This window comes from Armigeres subalbatus, chromosome 3 (genome assembly GCF_024139115.2).
Source record: "Armigeres subalbatus isolate Guangzhou_Male chromosome 3, GZ_Asu_2, whole genome shotgun sequence".
Classification (NCBI taxonomy): domain Eukaryota; kingdom Metazoa; phylum Arthropoda; class Insecta; order Diptera; family Culicidae; genus Armigeres; species Armigeres subalbatus.
Window position 1 is genome coordinate 414827075 of NC_085141.1, and position 12260 is coordinate 414839334.

A 12260-nucleotide genomic window follows, 5' to 3' on the forward strand; every position below is an offset into this window, starting at 1 on the left:
AGCAAAGCGTTGTGGGAACCCCTATCGACCACTTTATATGCACACGATGACGATTCGGTTTGGGATTTGTGCTGTACACGTGCGATCAATCCGGCCGCGGGAGCACAGTCGACCGCTGGGTGCCGGAACAGGGCTGGCAATTTCCGTTGACCGGGTCGGCGAGATGTTCGAAGCTGCGATGATGTTAATGCTGGTGTGGCCTCTATGCGTCCACGGCTTCAGCGCTTCATTGGTGTCGACTCCGGTTACACGTGTGCGGTGGGCAGATTGAGGTTATCGATGTGGACCACAACCACGACGTCTTCCTAGCCCAACAAAAAAACCTTCGTTCGAAGGTTTATCCTTCGAACGGCACAAAATCACTGTTGGTTATCTCGAAACACCATACAATTTAATATTAATTACCTTTAATATCACTACAGTTCGCCCGGTAGTGAACAATTTCTTAAAACTTTCTCCCACTCGTATTCTGATTTTACGCCTTGTTATCTCGAGTGCCAAAGTGCAAGAGGCCTGAATTAGTATTCTTGGCTAATTCTTATCATCCAGTTGAGAGATTAAGAGAGAACTCGTCTAATAACAAAATGTCAAAAATTAGGCTAATGGCCTATTCAGATTGGGCTGTTTATGACTTTGTTAAGTGAGAGGGTATCCAATTATTACGAGGTGTTCAGACTGCAGCAAGTTAATATATCTTGACGTTTCCATGCTTCCTCATTTGCACGCTAATACAGGGTTGAATTCAAGGAGAGTTTTAAAATTTAATTTGCGAAATCAAGCATTTGTGTGGCGACAATCGAACATTTTTTTCTGAACAAAGTTTCTACGAAAAAAAATATATAAAAAAATATGAAAAGGGATTTTCGAAGAATATTTGAAGCTCTCATTAAGGATAATGAGCGAAGCTACATTCATTAGTTGGGTGTGCCGTTCTTCGGGGAATCAGACTATTCCTCAATTTTTGTTTAAGTTTAAAAAATATTTTGATTCTGTACTATGATCGAACGGAGATTTGATAGAAAAATTTAGTTACTTTTGGGAATTCTCACAAATAAATAAAAAAAGGACGATTGGACCAATTTTCAAGAAATATTATCGCCAGTATCTCCATGTATGAAGGGCAACTCAGCAATTTATTTTTTTTTCAAAAATGGAAACTGAACCATTGCGTTCTACTCGACAATCAATGATACAGCTTCTAACAAAATCGAATCGTGTCAATGTGATATAATTTAAACTGGATGTTGGATGAATATGTATAAATTATATGTATAAACCCATTAAAATCGTACAGTTGTCCCACGTGAAAAATGTTGAAATCCAAAGTATATTAAGCCATTCAAGGAGCAGAATTGAAACAATTTATGAAATCATGTTTATTCATGAAATATATTCGTTTTACAACCATTCCTACGGCCCTTGAACTTTGAAAATTTATTCGATTTGTTCTATTAAATCTAGGTTTAAGTTAAATACTTCATGTTAATTCTAGAGAGCATCTGTTTTTAAACAATTCATGTTGAATAAGTGGAGAATAAATAATTATCATCATTATTTTCATCATATAAAATGCTTTCCACAAAACCATCACAATCCGAGTTATTCTTCAGCGCTCAGAAGATTTCCATCTAACATGCATTCGACCCTGGTGCGACAGAAAGAGCATGACTGTCAACTACGAAACGAAATGAAAACAGAGAGAATTTTCTCTCTGGTAAAGAGAGCGTGACGCTTGTCAGTTTTGTTTTGTTGAATTTTTCCCTGCATTCCAGTTAGAACGGAAGCTCTCTCGTAATAATTGTTCGTAATAAATTCTTTTTAGAGGGTATCTTTTGACAGCGCAAAATGTATGGAATATTACGTAAATAATGACATCATAAAGTGTATTTACCCTGAAACGCCAATTATTATGTCATTAATGGCGTAATCTGAATAGGCTATAAGGTTTCGCGCAGCCGAGCTGCGTCGGAAACAGGCAGGCGTTACGTTTTATCTTGGTGCAATGTTTTTACCACTATTAGGAAGCATTCCAAAAATGCTCAACAGTAGAGATGGTCGGGTTTGGGTTTGGAAAATTAGAACAATGTCGGGTTCGGGTCGGGTACGGGTTTGTGAGTTGATAAAATGTCGGGTCTAGGTCGGGTTCGGGTTTAGAAAATAAAGTATTGCATATTTTTTTATTCGTTTCTGGCTTGTTCGTTGTTCGGGCATATACCCTTTTAGGTGCAAAGAAAAATATAAATTATCTAGTTTGAGTTTTCCGCCAAAAAAATAAGTTCGGGTCCAACTCGGGTTTAAGACTGCAAAAATTGTCGGGTACGGGTCGGGTTCGGGTTTGGTAAGATTTTTCATTCCGGGTTCGGGTCGGGTCCGGGTTTGAAAGGAATTTCTGAGTCGGGTTCGGGTCGGGTTCGGGTTTACAAAATGTGAAACCCGACCATCTCTACTCAACAGTAACAGTAACTTTTATTCTTTTAATTTGTTTGAGATAAAACTAACAGTTATAATTTCATATTGATTAGATCTGTTCACCATTTTGAAAAGTATTACAGATTCAAAGTGCCACCCCTCCATTTCAATTAACATTTTAAATAAAGTCTCCAGGTAAATATTCGACCAAATTCATGAAGGTTTATTAAATCTGTAAAATTTTCCAAAATGGTCTTTTCAACAGATCTAAGCATTTGATTGCAATACAAAACTCGACTTTTTCAAATTTTTTACTAAAGTCTGTTGTAAATTAATATTAATATTATAAAAAAAATAAAAAATATTAATTTTTAAATTTGAAGTGATTTGTTTACGTTGTGAGTTTTTTATGACGAGGGACATTTTTCATCCATCACTTTTTTTATGGAGTAAGCCTTGGAAGATAAACGAAAATCGTGACTGTCAGATGAAAACCTTTTCTTGTTCCATGACTTTTTCACAAATTCTTTGGTGCGTGGGATGCGCTGACTCTAGCAACACTTTCAATATTCAGAAATGTATTGGAAGCAGATACCTGAAATCCACAAAGAGGGATTGAATAAAATACCCTTAAATTATTTGAAATTTTGTTGTCCTTTTTTACGCAAATAATGTAAGGAAACTCACAGAGTCGGGTTAGAATCTCATAATAAGGCTACGTTTTGTTGTATAGCCTCTAAATCCCTGAAGAAGGTAATGAAATATACACCGCTTTATAAGACTGAAAGAGACGATAATAGTCATACGAAATAGAGAATAACAGTCGGAAGCATCCCATTAAAAAGATAAACATTTAGATATTTAGACAGATATCGCGACGAAGGGGTCGAGGGGAGAAAGTTCAAAATCAATCATTTTTGCGTGATGCACTAAATGAATACTTCCTTTATGGTTTTTGCAAGCATCTGTAATCTGTGTTCGGAAATGAGATTGCCAGAATCGCTATCGGAACTAGTCGAATTATGAAGAAAAGTTACACTAAAGTGGATTAGTTGAAGGCCGGAATCGCCATCTGGAGTAAGCCCTTGGATGGTTTTTAGATACCATTGGACCTAGTTGGGTCAAAGAAATAAGGTAGGTGTTCGGAGTTGGTTGGAATCACTATTAGACCTCTTCGATCAAGTGGTTGGATGGTGGATGAAATCAACATCGGATCTATTCAGATAAAGGAAAATCCTATTCTGGATTGGGGCTGTTGGTGGTCTCGAGGCTACACATAGTTTGGTCAATAGAATCCAACTCTGAAACAATTTAGTCGAGGGCCGGAAACGCCATCGGAAGCAGGAGGACGAAGGAAAATATCCAACTCTCGATTTGATTAATATTAAAAAAGAAGCAAATTATCCTAGCAACAATTCTAACAAAGCAAATAGTTATCGATATTCCTCGATACAGCCGCCGATATAACTCAATGTCATTCAGACTACATGGAGTATTTCTAAATTAAACAAGCAAATTGATATCAAATCGCAAAATAAAATTTCTAAATATTAATTGTTAAAAGCAGCAGCACGGCCAAACTAGCAACAAACTGCCCTACGGTAAACGCAACCGGCACGATTGTGACAGAAAATCGGTACGATTTTGAAACAATTGAATAATCTAAATCCGAAGGACCTAGAAAATGTGGGAAAATTATAGATTTCCATAATGTACGGAATCAAAAATATCTGAAGGTAGAAGTTTAGGCCATGACAATGATCTCAATCGGAAAGATATGAATCAGTTCCAAAATCCGAAATAAATGAGATACCATAGAATGTCCCAAATCTGGAGCATTCTTAAATCTGCAAATATCTAACTTCTACTAAATCAGGAAAACTTCTGAAACGTCACCATCTCCATTTCATTACTTTCAAACAATGGTTGTTTAAACTGAATACTTTCAAAAGACAACGGAAAACGGACAATATTCAGTAGTCCAGTGAGGATTATTTCGCTTATCGAAGAGTTTCTACAACTAGAAGAGCAGAAATCGAACAAGCGCCTCATAATACATTACATATTTCATACACAAATCAGTTAATTTAAATAAAAATATAGCATAAAAAACGATGAGATCTACAAATTATTTTACTTCACTGAACAATAATATTTAAATTAACAAATTGAAAGCTAAATGCGTTTCTGAAGAAGATACAAAAAGAATTTGTATATATATAAAAAATTTAGTAGAATTTGAATGGTTTTATTCAGCGGGGCAGCCGATTTTTTTTTATTGTATGGAAATTGAAATTATTAAAAATTAATTTCGAAATTCCGCGAAATTCCGTTTAATTTCGTTAAAAGAAAAAAAAATCAGTCGAAATTTTTGAAATTTAACGATACGGAACGAAATCAGAAAAACAGATTTCGCCATACTCAAATTCCGCGGAATTACGCGAAATTTCGTTTCGAATGCCCTAAAACGAAATTTTTCGAAATACCGCATATGCTTAATTAAATCTTCTTTTATTCGATGTTGAATGGAATTGGATACTGTGGAGCAGCGGAGAAAAGTTCAATAATCACTACTAGTGGCCAAACTGTTAATGCTCCTGGATTGCTTTGCATGATTGTACGACAATTCTCGCTTAACTTTTCAAAAGGACCTAAGTAACATTTTTTTCGTGATTTAATTTGAGTACTGCAATCAAAAGCTTTCATGTTGTTCTGTTGAATGCGCTATTCAAATAAATTCATGAAAAAAATGTTACTTAGCGAGAATTCCCCGAAAACCAATTCCCCAAATGCAATTTGGCAAGGCAAATTCCCCGAATGAAACATTTCCCTGAATGCTACCCTCTTCTATTTGAATATGCTGAATATAAAATGTGAGAAAAGGTGTAGGATGGCCAATCCGGAAATTGTGACTTGCGAGTTCGATTCTCGTGCCGGCCTTGGACGCTTTCGACTGGGAAACATACTTGGACCTTGGGCATAGTGTATTCGTCGTACTCGCCACACAAGGTACGCATAGGAAAGCTTTCAATTTAAAAACCGTGGTAATGCTAATAGAACACCAAGTTGAAAAGTATCGCCATCGGGGGTGACAATGGGTCTGAGGGGTGAGAATGGGTCAGTTAGCGCTCAACTTCTGAGCGAGGAAGACGCGTTTATATACAAACTCAAAAGTCGGCTTCTTTTCACGAGTTCTTCGAGAAGTTTATCCATTTCGCGCCCGCGTGTTCGTTTAATAACGGCTCCGGCATCGCGATGAACCGCCGCGAGAATACTTTTCGCATCGAGTACGCCAATGTACCGAAAAAACCATCCTTCGAGGAGCTACATAATTTCATCGGTGAACAGCTAGGCTTGAAGCGAGAAGAAATACAACGCATTCAGTGTAGCAAATACCTTGGCTGTGTGTTTGTAAAAACTAATGGAATTTCAATTGCCCAACGAATTGTGGACAATCACGATGGTAAACACGAACTTGTTATCGACAATAAGCGCTATCCAGATGGATGGAAGATGGAGGAGTTGACGTTAAATTGTACGACCTATCCGAGGACATACAAGACCAGGCAATTATCGATTTCCTATCAAGCTTCGGCGATGTACTGTCGATTCGTGACCAACCATGGGACGATAAATACTTGTTCATGGGAGTATCATCCGGAGTTCGCGTGGCAAGAATGATAGTGAAACGAAACATTCCATCTTTCGTCACTATTGACGGTGAAACCACATGCTTGTCTTTCAATGGCCAGATTACCACGTGTCGTCACTGCAGTGAGTCCACCCACAATGGCATATCCTGCATTCAGAATAAGAAGCTACTTATTCAGAAACTGGCAGCTGACCAAGCAAATCCGTCTTACGCAAACGTTGCGAAGCAGTCAGCACCTGCAAGAAAACACACATCCAATTTCCCAAAAAGTGGCGGCTAAGCTTCACTACCCTCGATATCAGCAACATCATCTTCTGCAACTAACACATCGGCATTACCACTTAACAATGACCCGGCTCCACCGGCAAATGAGATGCAAACTCACGGCAACACAACCACTTCTACATCCAGAACAGAACCGAAAGCTTTTCTAATGCCCCCGCCGGCGTTCCCATCATCAAGCAAGATGCCTTCGACAACACTCCTACCTGAATCAACAAATCAACATCAACAACATCGACTCCAACAAACACGACCTGAAGACTCTCAGCGTGGCGACGGTCACGATACGGACGATTCAACGACATCCAGCAGGCGTACCCGTGGGCGACCTCACGCAAAAAAAATGCGGCATCTACCCGAAGACGGTTGCACTGACTCAATATAAATAATGGAGAACACTAGCTATAACCTTGCAACTATAAACATCAACACAATATCAAACGAGACTAAAATAAATGCACTTCGCTCTTTTGCGCGTACCATGGACCTGGATATTATCTTCATCCAGGAGGTTGAAAACGAACATCTCAGTATCCCGGGCTACAACATCGTCAGCAACGTAGATCAAGCACGTAGAGGCACTGCAATTGCACTAAAAGAATACATCAAATTCTCCCATGTAGAGAAAAGCCTTGATGGTCGAATAGTAGCGGTTTGAATCAATAACACCACACTTGTTAGCACCTACCTACGCACACAGCGGAACCCAACTGCGCAGCAAGAGAGAAAGACTGTTCAATAACACGCATATTACCTCCGACATGATACCCAGAACACGATCCTTGCTGGTAACTTCAACTGTGTCATACGGCAAGTCGATGCTACTGGTACTAACTCTAGTCCTGCCCTTCGGGCGGTTGTTCAACAGTTGCAACTTTGCGATGTATGGGAGAAACTACATCCACGGACGCCTGGTCATACATACATCACCTCAAATTCAATGTCAAGAATCGACCGCATCTACGTCAGCACAAATCTGCAACAGCATATTCAATCGGCAGACACACATGTATGTTCTTTTACAGACCACAAAGCTGTAACAACACGATTATTTTTACCAAATCTCGCAAGAGAGCCCGGCCGTGGATTTTGGAGCCTACGTCCTCACTTGCTAACAGCTGATCACATCAATGAGTTCCAACAACACTGGCAAAGATGGACTCGATAACGGCAAAACTTTCCGTCGTGGGTCTCATGGTGGATAACATTTGTAAAGCCAAAAATAAAATCTTTGTTTAGATGGAAAACAAAACTAGCTTTTGACCACTTCCACGACCAGTATCAACACCTATACGCACAGCTTCGGACTGCGTATGACCAGTATTACGCAAATGCAGCAGTATTGACAACGATCAATCGCATCAAAGGACAAATGCTGACCTTGCAACGTAGCTTCACTCAAATGTTTGTTCGCATCAACGAAACCTACGTTGCAGGAGAACCAATATCGACATTCCAGCTGGGCGAGCGAAGGAGAAAGCGAACAACAATTACGCGTCTACGGGTGGAAATGAAACTCTGGACAACTCATCAGACATCGAACAACACATGCTACACTACTACCGCGAACTCTACTCAGCTGATGACAGGTTAGATGGAAACGGCGAGAGAAGCTTCGATTGTGATCGAATCATTCCCGAGAATGACGCAGTTAACGACGAATGCATGAATGAAATAAATACATCGGAAATACTGAATGCTATCAGAACCAGCGCTTCGAGAAAATCTCCGGGATCAGATGGAATACCTAAGGAATTCTACCAAAGAACCTTTAACATTATTCACAGGGAGCTGAATCTATTACTAAACGAAGCACTTGCAGGCAACTTTCCTCAAGAATTCGTTAACGGAGTTGTGGTGTTAGTCAAAAAAAAAGGTTCGGACGACTCTCCCCACTCGTACCGTCCGATTTCACTACTAAATTTTGACTATAAAATACTCTCACGGATACTGAAGGCGCGATTGGAAAACGTAGTACGAGTCCACCAGATTTTGAGTGACAGTCAGAAATGTGCCAACCCGAATCGGAACATATTCCAAGCCACTCTTTCTCTAAAAGATAGAATAGCTCAACTAAAACAGAGAAAGCAAAGAGGCAAATTCATTTCCTTCGACCTGGAACAAGCCTTCGATCGTGTTCATCGCCCTTTCCTTCATCAAACCATGTGCTCGCTCGGAATAAATCGTGGACTGGTAGAGCTACTCTCGCGAATAGCTACTCTCTCCACTTCTCGGATACTAGTCAACGGTCATCTTTCATCTACCTTTCCGATCCAACGGTCTGTTCGTCAAGGGTGCCCCTTGAGCATGCTGCTCTTCGTGCTCTACTTACATCCACTACTTAGTAGGCTCGAGAGAATGTGTAGAGAAGATCTCGTCGTTGCCTACGCAGACGACGTTACCGTAATCAGCACATCGATACCAAGGATTCACACCATGAAAGAACTGTTCGATCGCTTTGAGCACGTGTCCGGTGCAAAGCTCAACATGCAAAAGACACACTCTCTTGACGTTGGATACATCGACGGGAACCCAATGAACATCCCATGGCTCCGCACTACCAATACAGCGAAGGTTCTAGGAGTGGTTTTTTCAAATTCCATTCGACTGATGGTAACGTTAAACTGGGATGAAGTGGTAAGAAAATTCTCCCAACTCACTTGGCTCCACTCTATGCGATCTCTAAATCTTTGCCAAAAAGTGATCCTACTGAACACTTTCATTTCATCAAGAATATGGTATGTTGCCTCCAATTTGAGTCCATTTGCGGTCCACACTGCAAAAATAACCTCAACAATAGGTACATTTCTATGGTGTAGAATCCCAGCACGCGTGCCGATTCTCCAGCTAGCACGTGATTCTTCCAAAGGTGGTTTAAAATTGCAGATCCCAGCTATAAAATGTCGTTTATTGATCCTGAATCGACATCTACAGGATATTGAATCTATTCCATTGTACAAATTGTACATTTTTCTGGTTAACAATATCCAGACACCAATTCCTGCAGATCTTCCAGACCTCAAATTGATAAAACAACAACACAGATTACTCCCAGTACAAATTCTTCGTAGTCCATCAAATGAACAAATTCATCGGTTCTTCCTAGAACAAACGGATACACCCAGAGTGGAACGGAACAGTCCAAACACCAACTGGAATCGCATCTGGCTTAACGTATCTACAGGCAAATTAACCACTGCAATACGGAGTGAACTATTCCTGATTGTGAATGAAAAATCAGAACATCGTCAACTATATCATCACATCGGGCGAGCGGATACAGAAAATTGCAACCATTGCGGAGCGGCTGTTGAGACTTTAGTTCACAAGTTCAGCGAGTGTCCAAGAGTTGTGGATGCATGGACCTTATTGCAGAACAAAATATCAGCGATCTTAAATGGCTGGCGACAGCTCAGCTTCAATGACCTACTGAGACCGGTTCTTCAAAACATCAGTTCTCATAACAGAATAAAATTGCTAAAATTGTTTACTCTTTATATCTCCTATATTAATACCTGTAATTATGTAATTGATATTGCAGCACTAGAATTTCATTTAAATTGTGAAAATTAAAACAATTATGTAAATAGCTTTTTTGCAATTCCTGATCATAATACCTGGTTTACAGTTGTCATTTTAGTGATAAAACGGCCTACTTTTCCATACCAACAGAATGGGTGCTTTAATGACCATTATGCAACTCAAATGGGTTGCATAATATTCATTATAGCACTCATTTGGGTGCTATAATGAAAAACCTACATTGGGACAGTAGTTACATGACTACATTTAGCTGAATTAGTTTGGGTGAGTGTTTAAATAGTGTACTCTAAGCGTCTCGTAATAAATGAAATGGTTTGTTGGACATAACATCACAATTTTCCAAAGGCAATTGCATCCATCGTTTCATAGCTTTTCAAGCTATGCAATTTGGCACCATAAGATGGAATCTTATTGTTCTCTGCCGCAACATAATTTATTGGCATGAATGATCATGTGGAGTAAATTCGATTGTACAATTTTGATATAGATTTATCATATTAAAGCCCATTTTCGTCATTGCAAAAAATAGCGTGTGCATCTCGTTGCAAAACTCGATTTTTTCAGCACTCGTAGTATTTATCCAACTCGGCAAGCCTCGTTGGATAAACGTACAACTCGTGCTGAAAAAATCATCTTTTTGCAACTAGTTGCACAAACTACTATTATGCACACTAGATCAATAAATCTTATTTAAAAAAAAAATGGGTCATCGCTCTCACCGGCACCCTGGAGGTCGGATAGCAAAATCGTTCAAAAAGGTCTCTTATATTTTAGTCTTCTTGCCCTCAGATATATTCAATCTAAACTACAAGCATTCTAAGTAGTTGAAACAGTGACCCATTCTCACCCCCATTTGACCCATTGTTACCCCCGACGGCGGTAGGCCAAGTTCGATGGGAGGAGAGAAATGGCATTCCACCAAAAGTCATTCAGAAGGAGTATAATCCATGCTCCCCAACAGGGAAACTCATTTGCTATTGCCGTATTTCGAGCTAACGCCTGCTTCTGGAGAAGGAACCTCATCTACCATTTCCTTACTTCGAGAAAATGCCTTATTTTAAAGAATGGGTCACATCCCCCATTTCCTTTTTTCGGGAAAATATATTTTATTAAAGAAAGAATAAAATTCACTGTTTCATTATTCCGGGAAAAATCCTTTTAAAGGAGGAACACATTTACTATTGCATTGTTCCGAGAGATGCATTCTTTTCGAAGAAGAAATCACGTTCACCATTGCCTCATTCAGGACAAACGCATTATTTTTGTTCAAAAGGATTCACATCCACCCTTACCTTATATGTCTTATAGATTGTACGACAATTCCCCGAAAACCAATTCCCCGAATGCAATTTCCCCGAATGTAATTTCCCCGAATGTAACAATTCCCCGAATGCAATTTCCCCGAATGTAACAATTCCCCGAATGTAACATTTCCCCGAATGGAACAATTCCCCGAAAACATATAGTACCTCTTACAAACACATCTTCGCAATCGACTGTAAAAAGCAGCGTTTAAAGATACGTTCAAGTGTGTCTTATTGGACATTACCAGCGCAATATCCTTTGGTGAAGATGGGCGTGGCCAGGAGTAGTTATCCTCGCTTTCGTGATTTTGATCATAGATTGATTCACACCTTCCTTGATTTCTGATAGCAATTTGAATAAAGATTTCAAAAGAAAAACAGGACACTAGCGTCCAATCTACAAAGTACACCGTAACTATGCTACGCTTATCAGCTCAATATCCTTTCGTAGTATTAGATGTTCTTGATCCTCCAAGATGTGTTTTTAAATTATAGAAATATCAGGGTAGAGTGATTTCCAAGGTGCTTTTTGATCTATAATAGTTGTACAACGGCTGTGTTTTTTTAAAAAGCAGAATCGCAAATGGCAACTGCGCATGAAAGCGTTTTTGATAATTTTTTTTACCTCCGAAATTAAACTCCTGTCCTGTAAATACCTTCTTAAGAAGTTTGAGGCAATGGTTGATGTGAATCCTTTTAAACAAAAATATTGCGTTTGCCCGGACTAATGCAATGGTGAATGTGATTCCTTCTTTAAAAATAATGCATTTGCTCGGACTAATGCAATGGTAAATGCGTTGCTTCTTTAGGAAGTGTTTCCCCAGATTATTATTGTTATTATTCTATCTTTAATAACACGTATCTGCCCGAAATAAGATAATGTGGATGTAATCCGTTCTTTAAAAGAAATCATTTCCACGAAGTAAGGCAATGGTAGTTGTGGTCCCTTCTTCAGAAATAGGCGTTAGCTCGAAATAATGCAAATATGAATGAATTGAGAATGATAATAAGGATTAATGTGCTCTCTTATTTTGATGCCAATTTGGCCAGAATAAGGAAAAAATATATAA

At 39.1% G+C, this 12260-nt stretch overlaps 1 protein-coding gene across 1 annotated transcript in view; it reads right to left on the reverse strand.

Annotated features, from left to right (window-relative positions):
- The window catches only part of LOC134224242 (uncharacterized), a 67512-nt gene extending 60606 nt beyond the window's left edge, over positions 1–6906 (reverse strand). Inside the window, exon 1 of the mRNA XM_062703565.1 lies at positions 6824–6906. Coding sequence (XP_062559549.1) covers positions 6824–6869 — 46 coding nt within the window. The 5' untranslated portion in view covers positions 6870–6906. The remainder of the gene's footprint in view (positions 1–6823) is intronic.
- Positions 6907–12260: the final 5354 nt, after the last annotated feature.